The 17396-nt window shown below is 38.6% G+C and overlaps 1 protein-coding gene across 1 annotated transcript in view; it reads left to right on the forward strand.

The window, feature by feature from the left end:
• MICU2 (mitochondrial calcium uptake 2) overlaps positions 1 to 17396 on the forward strand; it is a 151309-nt gene that overhangs the window by 71675 nt on the left and 62238 nt on the right. Inside the window, exon 2 of the mRNA XM_055801544.1 lies at positions 16138 to 16285. Within this exon, the coding sequence (XP_055657519.1) occupies positions 16138 to 16285 (148 nt within the window). The remainder of the gene's footprint in view (positions 1 to 16137; positions 16286 to 17396) is intronic.

Below are 17396 nucleotides of genomic sequence, written 5' to 3' on the forward strand. Positions count from 1 at the left end.
CTAGAAGTTTGCATGGATTCAAGGAGATGTTGGGTGCCAGAAAGGGATATAACTAAGGGTTGTTAAACGCATAGAAACCATGTCCAGCTCAGGGTGTCCCTGAGCTCAAAATAGATTAATACCGAGAGAATATTTTTGCTCTTTCTCAAGCATATGCTTACGAGCAACGCGTGAATTGATGCAGACTCACTGCTATTGGATTTTAAGTACAATGTCTGACTCATTCAGATGCTCTAACCTTGCAGCCACAGGCCACAACGAAGGAGAAGGGATGCTGGATGAGATGGACATTTGGTTTGACACAGCACAGTCATTCCTCCATTCTTCTGAGATCATCTCTGACCATATTCAGGAAGACATTTAAATGTTTTCTGAATACTTTCAAGATAGGGCTAGACATATGCATGAGTTCAACTCTGAGCCTGAGCTTAAGTCTTTCAACGTATGTGTGCATGCATTTGGTTTTCTGAATAGAAGTGCTTTTGAAAATGGAAATCTAGTAACAGGTCACAAAATTGACATATCCTGACTAGCAAGTCAAGGCTATGAGGCACTGTAGTGCCTTGGACAAAGGGGTGCTAAGGGACTTTTTCTCTAGTTAGAAGCAGGGTATCTACAATATCCTCCAAAGATTTCCCCATTAAAAACTCTAAATACTACTGAGTTTACCAACAGACTTTTATTTGGGCTGACTTCTTTTGCACTCTATTTTACATGAGCAATAAAAATACTAAGACATGATGACATTCAGGCTTGCTACGAAGTTTATGCAACCCTGTATGTCTGTTTGCAGTAAGGGGTACCCTGGGACCCTGTTCTTCACTGCAGATGGTCCCAGAGGGGAGGTCACCTGCCTAAATGCAGGTGATGTCAAGGAGAGTTTCAGCTTGACTGAGCCCATGCCCTAGATGCTGTGGAGACCTGAGAAATATGCATTTCTCTTTCATTGTCTTTCAGGATGAACAAAGTGTTTCCTAAGCACAGTGAGAACAACCCTATAACTAGTTCGTACCCATCTCATTATTTGTTTCACTGCTACGGATCCAGATGAATCTGGTTGTTGTGGATGATGCGTTAATAGTGACTAGAAATCAAGTCATCAATTTGTGCTTTCAAATCTCTAAACTACAGTGGTGGCTAGTGAATCTTCTCCAGCAGAGCAGGAGAAAACTAACTTGCATTATTTTAGTTACTACTATAATCATTTACAAATAGGCAGTCTGTCTTTGATAAATGTAGGCATGTCTGAGGTCTTAAAATGTCTGAGAAATTATTTTTTATTAAGAGAAAAGAAGTTGGGCAAATATAGCATTAATTTGACTCAGTGGGTTTTACACAATTTCATCCTTGAATTAAATGCTGTAGTCAAACTATTTCAGAAAGAAGTCTGAGATAAAGATAATCTTAAAAACTTTTAAGAGGAGGAGGAGAGTGAATTGCATCAGATGGAGCTCTGGACCTCCCAAGGAAATGTAATGTTTGTGCTTAATAGTACAGTCTGCTTCCAAGAATATGGCAACTTTGATAAATGAAGCAATACTGATAACCACCGAGGTCTTGAAAAAGAAAATCAGCAGATGCTTGATGACCTGCTTAAATGGTACTACAATCTCTACAAAAGCTGCTTAAGGTGCAGCCAGGGTGACTGAAAACAACTTTATCTCTGGTACAGAGGAATGTGGCACAGAGAAACAGATGACCTACCAGGTACAGGTTTTTGCTAGATTCAGATGCTGCAGAGAAGAGAATTCTAGTGCTGCATCATGACCTTGCAGTCTCACTGAAGGTGCAGCAGTGATGGGCTATGAAGGGAGGATTGAGAAAACGTACTTGAACTTTCATTATAGAAGGAAGTTCAAAATTAGAGGATGGAATTTATAAACACTAGTAAAAAATGAAGAGTCGTTACAGCTGCTGTAATCAGGAGTACACCAGTTTTACACTCTGTAATGGCTCCAATTAAAATAAATATTTGTCAGTGTTACCTTATTCACAGTGTTTCATACAGAATTAATTTCAGCTTTCAGCATAACTGTTACTGAAACTACTGAATATAAAAGGGATCTTTTGAATTTCTCTGATGTAAATCTAATGTCATGGACAATCATCGTCTTGGTGCCCAGTTTAGAGGTAGTAAGACTTTTTTTCTTTGCAGATAAAGCATGTGTATAAATTTAAAAAATGTAATTAATTCCTAATGAACACCTTCTGCTGATGCCCTTAACTTTGTGTCATCTGTTAGGTTTTCCATGGTTTTTCTGTTGGAGGCTGTCAAAAACTGATTTTAAAAGTTCTGATCTACACGGCAATGTGCTAGGAACTTTTAAGATCATTCTTACCAACTCTGAGTGTGATGCATTTTGCAATCTATTGAAAATTTTAATTACACAAATCTTTGATTAAATAATGCATTAGTTCAAAGTAAATATGTAAATTTGAATAAGCAGTATTCTAGATTTCTGAATGCTTGTTTCATGTATTTTGAATTTATTGTGAATGTTTTAGAAAAGAATGTGGACAAAAATGTTTAATAAATGGGAATACAGAATTTAGGTAAAATTTTCACTATGGTTTCTGTTTTTCTGAACAAGTGACACAGAGAACTGTGTCTCTCTTCATCCAGTCTTTCCATGTATAATGTATGTGTCAAATGTAAATGCTTTAGAAGAAAAATTCTGTATAGGTAGAAAGTTTAAAAAAATAAGCAAGTCTACAAAAAGTATGTCTGGTCATTGGAAAATGTTGTTGTAGTGTGTTTTAAGACATTCAGGTTTTACACAGAACACTGTCACAAGATCAGTGACTCCTACAGAAAACAAATCATTTGTTTAGAAGTGAAGTCAGCAGCTTTATGGAGAAATAAATATAATTTTACAACTTAATTACTGTATAAACATTTTTTGTGGTTGCAATAACTTTGTTGTTATTGTTGTATTAATCTTACAGGACATATGGATGTTTGTTTGGGTACCTCCTGGGACCTGCTAAATCCTCTGAGCATAACTGACCATTCTCCTAAAGAGCTTAACTTGTTAGTAATTTTTCATCTATGTGACTGAACCCTTAATAAATAAAAAAGAAAAAGGAAAAAGGAAAGCTCTAAAGAGATTCTGTTTTCTTTCTTTTACATGTTGCTATTCTCATTAATTTACCACTGTGGAACTTTTATCTAAGTGTTAGTTCACTGTATTTAAAAGTGAAGAATTTCACACTTCCCAGATGCTGGTGAATGCTTTGAGAGGGTTGGTGGCGGTAGTCTTTTCTATGGCAACCTAATCAGTTAACTCCCCATCACTTATGGCACCTTTTTAAGTACCAGGCTCTCTAAGAACTGAGAAAACATCTTGGTGTAGCATAGGTAATAATAGACTTTAAAACCTGATAGACTTTTTGTAAAGAGTGTATTGTGAGAGATTCGCCTAAGTATTTATTTTGTTTTCAGTTTGATTGGTTATGCAGAAGAACCTGGAGCATATCTTGCTTTTCTGTTTGGGTGGATTTTTTTTGTTTTGTGGGGGTTTGGGGTTTTTTTTTGGTTTGGGCTTTTGTTGTTGTTGTTTTGTTGGTTGGTGGGGTTTTTGTTTGTTTGATGTTTATTTATTCTCTCATTTCTTTTTGCCATTTTCATGTGTCTTTAACTTGAAAAATTTTGTTATAAAAGGGCTGGAGAAAAGCTTAGAAAACTCCCCTCTCCACTCACAGGAAATTTTCAGGCTTCTAGGGGAGCAGTAATGCAGTTAGCTCTATAATGTTCACATTATCACAGAAGGGAATTCTAACACTTTCCGAACATTTTCCTGTCTTTCCAACACTCTGTCACATCTAGGGATTCTTATATATTTGTTCTAAGGGAGTGATTTTTTTTTTTTGACTATTGCCTACTATTTGGGCTCTTCCTTATTTTAAAAAGTGTTTTTTATTTTATTTCAGAATATTTATAGCAAGCCCTTGTGAGTTGCTTGCCCTCTTCTGTTTTGTTGTGGTTTGGTTTTGTAACTAAGAAAAAACACCAACAACAAACCACAAACTGTAAAACTCCCTATTCCTTTACCAGTAAATGGTTTTATGTAGCGTTGCTTTGTAAAGCCATCCTACCAGTGTGCAACTGGTATGTATACTGGTATGATGTAGTGACGTGTGATACTCTTGAATACATTTGTGGATTAAAACAAGAACCTTAAAGCACCTCCTTCTAGATCCTGTGACCAAGGAGATCTTGCTTTCCGTGAAGAATAAATTCAGGGCCTCTGTCTCAGTTGAGCACCACCCAACAGAACTTTCTTCTGAGATTCTCCGCATGTTTGAACTGATTTTTTCTTCATATGAAAGCCTTCAGAGAGACACTGAAATTCGGATAAATTAATAACAGCTACAAGTTTCTTTTAAAGTATTTGCAGGGCGACTAAATAGAAGCACTCATTTACAGAGACTGATGACAGCTAACATATATGATGCTTGTATATTTAAGATTGTAAATTTTTTTCCATTCTCTGGTGGTGTAATATAAGCATTTCTAAGCCTTTCGTAGACATCCTGTTTGGTTTGGTTTGAGTTGTATTTACTCTTCTATACAGAAATATAGTTCTTAGTCCAGGAAGACAAAATCACAGGATATTTCTGCTTTGGGGGTACTTGTCCTTGATAGAGAAGTAGTTGTAAGTAGCTGTTAAGTCCATAGGTTTTGCCATTGCCTGTTTGGTTTTGATCAGTGCTGTTGTTATCAGCAACTGCAACACAGGGTTTATTTCTTTTAATGCAATTCCACTGTTGTGATGAAAATTCCCTGGGAGGGCAAGCCCAAAGTATCTAGGTTAAAAATTAACAGGATTTACATTTTAATGTGTAGTTATATTTGGCATGTGGTGTGTTTCAGTGAGTGATACGGCAATCTAAGGCTGTTCTACATCTAGTTTTATGGAAGGCACCATGCATTCAGCCACTGTTTAAAACATTTTAGATGTACAAGCATGTTAATAATAGTGCTTAAACAAGACTGGTATTCTGAAACATTTTGAAAAGGTGTGAGTGACAGTCTTCTCTGGTGACAGGAAGGCAGTTCCTTCCATAGTGTTTCCCTTGAAGTGCACACGTTCCCTGTAAACTATGCTGGTGTAATGCCTTTTCGGGAATACTTTTGGCACATTGTTGCAAGCATAGGGTGTCCAGAACTATTGGAAGTATATGTAACCATTGACCGAAGCACTTTGAAGTTGTTTGGAAAAGCATGTAAGACCAATTCTGGTACATTTCTGTTACATTTTTTTTAAAAAAAAAACTTTTCTCCTCCCACTGTCACTAAACTCCTTACTATCTTAATTCTCGTTCCATTTTATTTACCACTTGCTCAGCCCTTACACAGATTATGGTAGCCACCTTCTTTCTAGTCTCTTTTATTCATACACAGTCATATATTTGAATCTGCACAACCATTAAATGTTAACACAGCACATCTGATTCATTTGCTTTTAAAAAATCTTGAAAATTTAACCACTTTGGGATTTTATTAGATAATTCTTGACTGTTGTCTTGCATACTGCTACATCAAATCTAGCTCTTTTATCCTCAGGTTTTCATCTCTCCAGTTTTCTTTTGAACCTGTGCTGACTGCTTGCTTCACCTATTTCAAAGTCATGTCCCATTTTTGTCATCTTTTCCCAGTCATGGTTTTGGACACACATTCTCATAGGTCCTTGTGTTTAGGTCAGTTACTACATCTGCCATTAAACAGTTTATTTTCTCCTTTCAATTCTTATTTATAAGCAGTGAGTCCAGAACTCATTTGTCTTCTAGTTCAGAGCAAAAACTGGCCTAGCATTCAACTGTCTACTATTAAAGCCCTTAACCTTTTTTTCCTGTCTCTACAGTTTTTACAGGACTAAGTACTACAACAGTTAAAAAGCTTTTAAAGCTGTAAAGAATCAGGTAAATATATAGCATCATGCAGTTGGCATGAGTTGGACTGCAAAAATTCCCACCGTTTGCAGTTGCATTTCTCAAACTCAGACATATATAGTCCAGTTTTGAAGGGCGTGCAGTTAAAAAGAACCACCATGTAATAAATGGATTATCTCTTGATGTAGTTCAGAACAGATCAAGTAGAGCTGCTATCTGAGTTACCCAAACAAAGTGAGAAGCTATTTGAAAAGGGCATATGGTTTCCATCTACAGCACAAGCATACGTAAGAGGTAAACTCCTATTAACTTAAAAAGTCCTAAAGATTTGCAAGCCCAGGGTAAGCAAAAAGTTCAGATGGCTTAGAGCCTCTCCTAGCTCCTGCTGAGAAGGTGTGCTGAGAGACACTCCATACATCATTTCAGTTGAGAAGGGGTAGGAAAAATGAAGATGATATGGCGTTTCAAAAGCAGTGTGACCAGCAGGTCGAGGGAGATGATTCTCCCCCTCTACACCACTCTTGTGAGACCCCACCTGGAGTGCTGTGTTCAGCTCTGGGGCCACCACAGAAGGAGGACATGGACTGGTTGGAGCGAGTCCAGAGCAGGGCCACAAAGATGCTCAGAGGGCTGGAGCACCTCTCCTGTGAAGACAGGCTGAGAGAGTTGGGGTGGTTCAGCCTGGAGCAGAGATGCGTGCAGAAGAGAAGGCTCTGGGGACACCTTAAGCAGCCTTCCAGCACCTAAAGGGGGCCTGCTGGGAAGCTGGAGAGGGACTTTACAAGAGCATGTAGTGATAGGACAAGGGGGAATGGCTTCAAACTGAAAGAGGGGAGATTCAGACTAGATATTGGGAAGAAATTCTTTCCTGTGAGGGCGGTGAGGCCCTGGCACAGGTTGCCCAGAGCAGCTGTGGCTGCCCCATCCCTGGCAGTGCTCAAGGCCAGGCTGGATGGGGCTGTGAGCAGCCTGGTCTGGTGGGAGGTGTCCCTGCCCGTGGCAGGGGCGGGGTGAGACTAGGTGGTGATCTTTAAAGGTCCCTTCCAATTCAAACCATTCTGTGAGTTTAGAGGCCAATAGTTAAGTGCCATGTATCATTTACACATTGCACATGGCATCTTTCAAAAATATCTAGCTCTTCTTCTCTTTAAAGATAAATGTATTTTTGTCTTCACATTTTAACTGCACTTTAATATGCATTGATTGACTGAACACCAGTGAGAAGTAGGTACAACACATTGTTCACTTAAGCCCACTGACTCTAAATACAACAGCAGTGTGATGAGCTTTCCCAGAAAGCTGTATGAACATGTTTCGTGGGCACGTTGCGTTTGAGATATTTATGTGGTCCCCCTGCCTCTGTGTTTAGTACTGCGGCACCAGTGTGTTCGAGTGGTGTGTCGGCCTCAGTAGGGGAATGTGTAAGTAGGGCAGTGTGATAACTTGCAAGTTGAGGTGTAAATGTATGGTTTGTTAAATGAACTGATTCTCTGGCTTGTTAAAGCTTAGGCACTTTATCTGCCTTCATTATATTCTGTTAGGGGAAATGTGTTAGTTTCTGATTTCTATTTGTGTTTTAAAATGAGCTCTGCTACGGCTGATATTTCTAGAATTGAAACGTGAAATTAAAAAACCTTATAAACTGAGACTATTTTCTGTGTTATCCTTATATTTGTGTTAATTCTCCATTTGGTATGGATTCTAGTAACAGTGGAAGATCTGCTCTGCGTGCACCATTTAAGTCTGAACTCAACAAAATATAAAGAGTGGGAAAGAAAAATTAAAACAAAAAATGTCAGGGTTTAGATGCAAATAAACTTCAGTTTCTGCTTCAGATGTAACAGTCACTAATTAGTACTAGCACAGCAGAATTGTCTGAGCAGCTCTTTGAAAGAAAGTGGAGTAGCACCTCTTAGTGCATAGAAAGGGCTTCATTTATTTTTGGAGTATTTATATTCAGCAGTGTTAAGAGTAGCCAGACATAAGGCTATGGCATTCTCATTCTCTGCCTGTCATTCTTTTAGCAGTCTGTTCTCAGTTTCAGAAGTAGGTCCTGAGAAGCTGTTTTAATCTTTTGTCCATTTCATATTTGGGAATTTCAGGGCTGTTAGAGCTTTTAGTAATGTATTTGTTTATTTAGTTTCACATTGATAAGTAGTTGTTCAAATACTCAAAACTTATTTCCAAACAGAAATCAGTGCATTTCTTCTCTTCTTTCCTGGCTTTATGTCCAGGCTTGCAGTTTGATCTGCAAGGACAAAAAATACAATGTTGAAAAAAGTAAGGCAGATCAATTAACTTCATAAGAACATTTTATTTCTGATCTCATGTCTTTAACTTGATGTTGGTTTCGGTAACTGCTGCGTTTGGTTGAGACTCAAGTAATACATGGTTCACGTTCTGTATTGTGAAAGCAGAAACTACTTTTGTACATAATTATACAAGCTTTCTTAAGTATTACAATCCTGAATTTTCTGTAAGTCACATATTTCTATCAAATGGATTTCTTGTCAAAACCTTTTTTCATCTGTCATTTATTGCATCACACAAAACTTTCAAACCTTCAGCTCCATGCATTATCCTCTGCATTCAGCATGCATGCTGGGCATGTTAACATGTGCAGCAGGGTCTGAGGTTAAGTTACATTTTCTGTTATTTTGATCATTTCAAATTGGATTGAGTTGAAATTGAGATACAATACTGATACAAGTTAACTGCAAAGTTTTCATCAGTGTTACAGGAATTTGATACAGAATTGCTAAATCCATCTGTAGATCTAGTGTGAATTAGTGGATCCAATCCTAAGGCTCCCAGAGAGCCTGCTGGCACCAACTGGATTTTAATTACATCTCACACATTGGTTTAGTTATCCTTATAGCAGGTAAAATGAGTGATGCAAGTTAACTCTTCCAGGTCAGAGAAGGAAAAAAAAAAAAAAAAAAAGCATTGATCCTCTTTTTCAGAGGAGAGGGGAAAAATGTTTTATAGGTTTTTGGGTTTTATTCCCAAGGGAAAGTGGAAGAAGGCATATAGATGATGGAGGAAAGAAAGGCAATGAAAGGATATAAAGAGGCAAAATAAGTACATTATATGGAAAGGAGGAGAGTGAAGAAAGAAAAATTATGTTGGGAAAAATTAACTGGAAAATGTAGACTACTTTTTAAGCAGAAAAATTTAAGATGGAAAACATACAAAAGGTGCAGGCATATCAAAACACCAAATTCTTTGTAAAAGGAGAAAAAATAAAATGAACCGAAGAGGAAGACATAATTTTACATTTAAGGGAGAGGTAAGTATATATGCTTATTTTAAGTAATTTCTGACTTATCATCAGCTGCAAATATTTAAGTTTTAATAGAAAAACTTACCTTTTGAATGGAATTTGCTTAGCAGTGTTAGCAAAATCACATCACAGTGATCAGCGGTGTTACAAAAATCACACGTAAAGGTTATAAAGATTTTATTTATGTAATTCTTCATTTTTATTTAATGTATTTATTTTAATTTTAAAATATTTTTTGAAATAAAAGTTGAACAGTACAGTAAATATAAGGTTTTCACTTGGCTTAAGCTTGCTATGTTTCAGATCAAAAAAATCAAAGCCAAAAATTGAATACCATGAGTTCCTTACTAACATCGTAAATTAAGAGACTAATAAATAGATACAATTAATTTTCAGATTGCTGTAATGAAAGAAAGAATGTTGTTGCCCTTAGGCATTTCTCAGTGCAGGAAGCCAAGAAGGAAACCATAGTCTTCAGTAATGCATAAAGACGCCAGTGGCTGGCCAGCCGCTGATCCCTTGCCATGTTGACTGCAGAGGAAAACACTTGCATCCTTCTAGAGCCCTTTTATGTCATTCAATTCTAATTTGCCATCAACTATCATAGCTTTACCGTGGGCATTCTCAAATTGGCATTGGAGGCTTGACATAAAACCACAAAGGCAAGTAAATTCCAAGTTAAAACTGAAACGTCATTCTTAGTTCACTCAGTTGTGCGGGGGGTGCTGGGGAGCATGTGGGAACACCCAGCGTTTGATGCCCCGGCTGTACCCACACACAATAGAACAAGTTAAGGATGGAATTTCAGCCCAAGCCTTAACATTAATGCAGCATAGCTCTTTGTGGTTTGATTTCTTCTTATATGGCACTGTTAAAGACAGAAATAAGCCCTAGTCAATCTCAGCATCATTTTAAATTATGCTTACAAGAATCTTGTGCAAGCAATAGTAATAGATTCTTCTCACCGCTTAGCTCTCAGTAAATTTGGATTTTTATATCCTGCTTGCTTTGACTGTGCACTGTTGGAAACTGCTGATGTGTTAGATTACAGATACCTTACTATCTGAAGTCCAGCCTTAAATACATAATTGTTTTCTACAGTATACCTGTCTTTGCGTGAAACTTATTTTGTGGAATAGAATTAAAGAGGAAAACTCTGCTTTTTGCCCCGTACGTGCATTTTTATGAGCAAAATGAGCTTTGACAGTGTTTTTAGAAACATCAGGGATATCAAATCTTCTTTATCTGAAGGACTTACTGGATGACTCAGGAAAAAGTACTTGGAAATTAGTCAGGACTTAATTGAAGTAGGAGGGATACTGAATTGCTGAGAGAGAGCTTGCTCCCCATGCATGCTTTAGATTGGTACTTTGAAAGATCGATCTCAATTTTAAGTGATTGAATCAGCCTTTTCTTCTAAACATAATTTTTATTCAATCTTTGGTTAGCCATTTGGAATAGTGATTAGAATAGTTATTCGGTCATTTACCCTTCTCAGAGCAAATGAGAGTTATACTTCTAATCTTTTTTCAAAAACCCATAGCTCTCTGCTTCTTCCTGTGTATTTCCATCCTGTGCCAACTGTCTTTGGTGGGTCCGACATCCCTGCTTGCCGAAGACATGGAGAGATACATATTGGTGAAGAGAACGACGGTGAAGGAAAGGGATACTGCTTTTAAAAAAGCATGTAAACTGCTGTTATAGACTTGTCTGTATTTTGCATTTGACATTCAGGATGCCCATGTCCCTTTTTCTGAGACAGTAGATTTGCTCAGGGTTAGGGACTGTCGTAAACCGTAGTTTCAGGAATAGCTTGATCACTGGCAATAGTAGTTCAGAAACAGCAGTTTGGTGTGAAGAAGTGATAAAGCAAAGAGTTTGGTAGTTATCCTCCAGAACACCTTCTGAAATTGCTATTTTGATTTGGAGATATATTTGTAGGAAATGTTATGCTCATTTTGTTTATTTAGGTTATGAGACTGGGTTTGTGCAATGAAATGGAAAAGAACCGAGGCAATATGAGGGTCATAGTTGGCAGTGTGGCTAACAAAAGTGTGATGACCAAAATATGGGAAAGATGTCACTCGAAGCTTCAATTAAGCCCTGGCAGTATGTTTAAGGAAGAAATTAAGAAGAGTAAGCGTAAGATCATCAGTACTGATCTTTAATGAGCAAAAATCCAACTATGTTCAATTTAATTAAAATTGCACAAGTAATTGTATTGAATATTTTTGTCAAATTATAAATGTTATGGCTTACACCTGGAGAGTCATCACTTTTTCAATGTCATTACAACTTGATTGCAAATTTCTAGTCTCTGATGCCAAACGTAGCAGGTTCAAGTCCTTAATTGGTATTAAACCAATTTGAACAGTATTATTGTTGGTCTTGGAAACCATTGTGAGAAAGATGGCACTTAAAAGGCCTTACATCATCGTGATGTGCTATTCGAGTATGTGGCCACTGATGCTAACTGCCTTCACTCTGGACAGTGAAAATCTCCATCTTCCTTGCATACTTTCTGGTGTGGCTGAATCATGTAACACCTCTGCCACCATCTCTTCTCCTCCAAGCTTCTACTCTCCAGCTATGTGTGCCTGCATTTTCATTCTCCCATGCAATAGAATTGCATGTTTGATATGAAGGGAGTTCAGCTTTTTTTTGTGGTGCTCTGTCCTTCCCTGCATCTTCTGAACTGTCTGTCCAGACAGCTAAAAAACCTCTGTAACTGCACTCCAGAACTGTCATTCTTACCACTTGTTATAGATGGGAGCCTGGATTAACCACGTTTAATAGAAGTGCTGGTGGTGTAGCTGTATGAAGCTCCAGTGGAGAGCCCAAGTCAATCATCTTGATAACTTCCCCATAGGCACTGGCGGGTTGCTGTTAGGACTAACTGAAGCTTTCTCTTGCCCCGGTTGAAAAAGCCCAGTTCACTCAGCTTGCAGATGTTCTGTAGTAAAAAGGATATCAATAAAAGCTTTCAGATTATTGTTTTCTTAGCGTTTGGGCAGAATGCATAGCCACTTGGGGAAATTTCAGCCTTATCCTCACTACTCAGCATCTTTGAAATATTTTTACCGGCTTTTTATTTTGTCTATACAAATTTCTCTCCTAGGCCATCAATGAGGTCTGCCTTGTGCTCCTCTACCAATTAAAGTGCAAAATAATGAGATATGAGATAATTGCGAACATTCTGCTTTCCGAATAAAATGTAGGGGGAAAGCAGAAATAAAGGTACCTGTCATCATCAAGATGGCAGGTCAGCTTTGTATGTACATATATACAAGCTGTTTTGCTGCCATTGGAGTGCCATGAATTTTCAGTCTGAGGGCCACACATTGTTCAGAAGTAGTAAGCAGTTACACATGAGCAACTGAGCTCTGGCACAGCTCTAGCTGAGCTCATGCTGGTGTCCAGAGGGGTTAGAGTGCTTTTAGCAGACTCTGAGCTTCTCATACAGTGACAGGACATAGGGAATTTTGCAAAACCTTTGAAAACAAAGTAGAAGATGGCACAGCTGACGCATTTCATCCTGTAAGGTTTGTTTATCTTATTTGTGCCAGTATTTGAATTTGACTTCCATCAGAAATATCACCCTTGTTCCCAAGGCTGTTACGCAGATCAGGGATGCAAGCTTCATGAAAAGAAAGGGGCTTGATTAATCTGTAGTCGTGCGTTATTGTAATTCTGGTGGGAATGCGTTGTCTTCCAAATACAGTGCACTCTTCAGAGTTAATATGTGAACTTGTACCTATCTATTTTGGTTAAAAGTGTGGATTGCTGAAATTCAGTGCTTTGGTGTCAGTAGCAAGTTTAGCTTTGGACAGAATTCAGACAAATACTGCAAGACTTCAGAAACTTGAAAATCCAGTTGGTTCAAAGATGTTGGAGGATTAGCTCTTCTTGTCTGAACTTTTTTGTTTTGTATTTGTGTAGAAAGATTGCATTTCATTCCGTAATTTTACTTAAAGGAAACTGTGAAGCCATTTTCCATAATTTTTTTAAAATTCGCCATCGGGCAAAAATTGCTCATGTTACTATAAGAAGGAGATATTTTAATAAGAATGCTGCTTGTTAATACACACCAGTTATGAAATATTTATTTGATGTCTGCAACATTTGTTGAATCTTGTTAACTAAGCAATTACAGTCAATTGTCTCCCAAAGTTTTAAAAAGAATAAAGCTAAAGTTCTCGTCACATTAGATTTGTTTTTAAACAGTGTTTTCCAGATTGTACAGGTCTGAATCCTAGAACAGCAGTACCGCTTGCATTGTAGGCCATGGTGAAGCTCCATACTACACAAGAAGCTTAAAGTAGTGATACTGATACAAAGTGGTCATATCTAAAACAGAGCAAACCGTGGCTTCAGACACTTAGAAGTAGTGCTCACTCACCTTGCATACCAGTACATGACTGTTTTAATTCTAAATTCTGAGTATTCTGGGTTTTTTTCTTGTTGTTTGTTCCCCTTCCCCCCCACCCCCACCTTCATTGAAACCTGAAGTCTGAGGGAAGCAAACACTACAAGGGGAAACTAAAATTGACTATAACAAGGTGCTTGTATCATTCAGTGAAGTATTTTAACAAGTACTGCATGCTAACACACAGGTGCACAGCATTGGGATTAAATGGCAAGTTGCAGCCATCTATTTAGAACTATAATTAAGTATAATATAATATATGGTGGTAATAATTGTATGCAGGCTATGGTTATAGGTTTGTTGGTTGTACCCCTTGTCTTGAGATCCCCAAACTGTACAAACATACAGTTCCCATATCCAGTTAGGGACCATGGTAGGCAGAGAAAAAGGAAACCTAACAACTCAAAGTTGAAATGCTCCATTCTCTTGTCTGATATCTCTTTGTCCACTGAACTGTTTTTTTCACTTGTTTTTCAGTGGACTTGGTTATTGGCCGCAGCTTAAGGTCCACCCTCTTGTTCCCAGAGTGCTTCATTCCGAAGGGGTTGGTTGTTACTCTCAGACCACACTGAGTCCCATTTTGGAGTTGCCTGTGTCAATGTCACTCCTCCATCTCTTTCCTCTACCTCATAAGCCTGACACTAAACCTAATGTGTTTTTTTTTATTTTAACTTCAGAGCCCTGTCTGAGAGCTAGAAGCTGTCATCCCAAAACAACTTTTATGTTCATCGTATCAGCTAGCTCCCCTGCTGTCTTTGCCACTTTATACCAAAGTCCTGGCTTGTTGTTAGCTGGGTGGAGGAAATGTAACTGCTAGTGCTTGATTCTGCAATTGTTTGAACTCAGCAGAGGAGACTGAGTTAGCAGTCTCCATCCTGGAGGAATAGTAAGTTGGAACCGAAGTGAGAGAAATCTGATCGCAGCTCATAAGTGGTTCAGAGGGTCCCATTCTCTTCTTGCTTTCCCACTCCCTGGATGTGTGCACACAAACACACACACAGGCGCCCCATTACCTGCTATATTATTTGCATGTTCCCAGTTTGTATAACAACCTCCTATGCAGCTGGGTGCCTGTTACCTTGTGTGTCGCTATAGCCAGTGCTGACTTCAGAAAAAACAAGTGAGATGTTCCTGCTGGTCTCCCTCCTCCTGTGTTCACAGAATGTCTGCCTGTGTCGCACAGTTCGCCCCATGAATGCATCCACCACAGCAGACCCTGTGTTTTCACATCAACTGGTGAGACCCTCACTGCACCTGCAGCTGGTCTCAGTGGAACCAGGAGCTGGTTACACTGCCCTCTCTCAGGAGTAACCCAGTTTGCAAAATGCAGCATATACCAGCACTATAATGGACTACTCAAGTGCCAAGCAATCCATAGGAATGATCAAGGAACTGGAAGTTGCATGAACATGTAGTGACTCTTTGCTGGAAGATGTGATGCAGCACCTTGGTAGGCCATGCCCTAGGCTGTACCCACTCATCTGCATCGCACACCCCAGTGATGCCATGGGCACTGACCTAACTGCACATCCATCTTTTCTGACTTGTTCCGAGGATGTTCAGGTTGGGATCTTGGTACTTAGCCTTGGATTTTCTTGCTTTTCCTTTGCTTTCTCATGTCTTTGAACAGCCCTAAAATTGAGTGATGCTGCTGGTGGTAAAATAGTTCCGTGATTAATGTTCAAATACACACCACGTATTCTGAATTTTAGAGTGTCTCATTTTCCTATTGTCACTTACTTCTCTGAAACCCTAAAATGTAAGCATCTGTTTCACTGTGTCTGTGTCCTCTCTTGCTGCTAGTAAGTGCTGTTACTACTTTTCAGAGTACTGTCAACTTGTATGGTTTTGATCATGAGTCTCAATATTTAAGGAGTGTGTGGAGGGAGTTGGAAGTTTTTTGTTTGCTCAGCTAGTTGAATCTTTATGTTCGGTGATAATGATCTTTGACTCTTTTGTTGTTGTTTTCATTGCTTTTCCCATTTTTCTAACGGCTCTGAAAGATAAGCCCATACTTAAACTAGAACATCCTTATTCTCCCATCTTATAAGCTGTTCCACACAACTTAATAATTCACTTCAGAAGTAGATCATTTGCATAGATGCAGAGAACATTTCAACCTTTGCTGAGCCAGTCACTAACCTGGCAAAATGCTATTTGCTGTTTGGTCGATTTAGCTTTTTGTTGAGTTAGCAAGCTGAGTTTGGCTCTGCAAAAAGTCCAACAAGTAGCAGAGCTGTCAAACGAGGAGGTGCAAGACCAGGGGAGTGGGAAGCAAGGGCAGCCTTTGGTGACCAGCAGACCATTGATTTGGCTCGGCTGTGTCTCTCAGTGAAACCAAAAAATATTTTGAATGTAATTTAAGCATGTCATTCATTAAGACTATGCCATAAAGTCTTTAATACCTGGTAGTCTCTTGTTGTGGCTACCCACAAAATACTGAGGTTAATTAAGATCAAGTATAGGATTCTTACTAATTTCAGAGTTGGTCTACAAATGCAGCCATCTTTCTGCATGGATTTTTTTTCTGTTTCAGAAGGAAGATGTCATTTATGCAGAACGGGATGAAAGACTGTCTCTTCGGAAGCATCGCTTCATGCATTTTGCATCATTGGAATACGAAGGAGAATTCTACATGACACCGAGAGATTTCTTGTTCTCAGTAATGTTTGATCAAGTTGAACGTAAGTTGTTTTCTCATCATTGCATTTGTGAAGGCAAAGAAACTCGCCAGTCCCCTTAAAGGTGTAACTTGCAAGTCACTGGGATAATATCCTTTATCTGACATAAGTCAGCGTAAGTCAATTTATAAATGTTGTGCATATGGATTCTCATAGGCACCACCACACTTTACACCAGTGAAGGGAGACTGATGATTTAGAAATCTGGTGACTTGATGTTAACATTTTATCTCTGCATAATTTGCATGTCTGATCAGTATATACTTCCTCAATTACTTATATGCCACAGAAAATAGTAGGAGTGTAATGTAATAGTGCTCATACCATTCCTGGCCCCTTTATCTGTGTCTATCCACTTCACCAGTAAGTACTCTGTGACCTTTTTTCTTAGAAGAGGCAGTGATGGGAGTGACTTGAATGAGTGTAATGAAGCATTATGCTTGCTTCTGCATTTCTGCTTTCACATTTCCTCTGGTTTGTACAAAACCTAGTTAAGAACAGATCAAAATTGTACATATGTTTTTAAAAAAATACTTTGTAAAGTGTTCTTTTTGAGGAGAAGATAGGACCAATGCACAAATAAGAAGTGCATGGATTGTTGTCCTTCTTTCCTACTGGTTTTCTGGCCTCATTAACCCTGCCCCATTCCTTAAGCTTCTTTTATCTGTCTTTGTATCATCTTCTGTAATTTCCATGTTACAGAAATTTTTTTTAAATTATATGTGTTTTTTCTCAAAAAAATTGGCTTTTATAGCTTTCCCAATAATTGTTTGCTTTAGAAGGGTTAAGTTCTCCAAGTTTCAGAGAGGATTGTCTCTTAAAGAACAAATACTCTGTTAGTACGTCTGCTGAGGGAAAGAGGAGGAAATTCCAACTTTAATCACTGCCGTCACTTAATTTGATGCAGTCTGCACATATTGACCAGGGGAGCATGTTGTCTAGCAAAAGCCATTAATAGTGTGGGATGCTTTGTCCAGCTAGCAGCAAATGTCCGAGTGACTTGGCGGTATTGAGCAGGAAATACAGAAGGGAACTCAAGGTCCTGTGTAAAGGCTTGAGAGGCAGGGAGGAAGAAGGAGACCTGAATGCACTTTGATTCAAACCTGTGGGGAAC

Source organism: Falco peregrinus, chromosome 4 (assembly GCF_023634155.1).
Source record: "Falco peregrinus isolate bFalPer1 chromosome 4, bFalPer1.pri, whole genome shotgun sequence".
NCBI classification, from domain to species: Eukaryota; Metazoa; Chordata; class Aves; order Falconiformes; family Falconidae; genus Falco; species Falco peregrinus.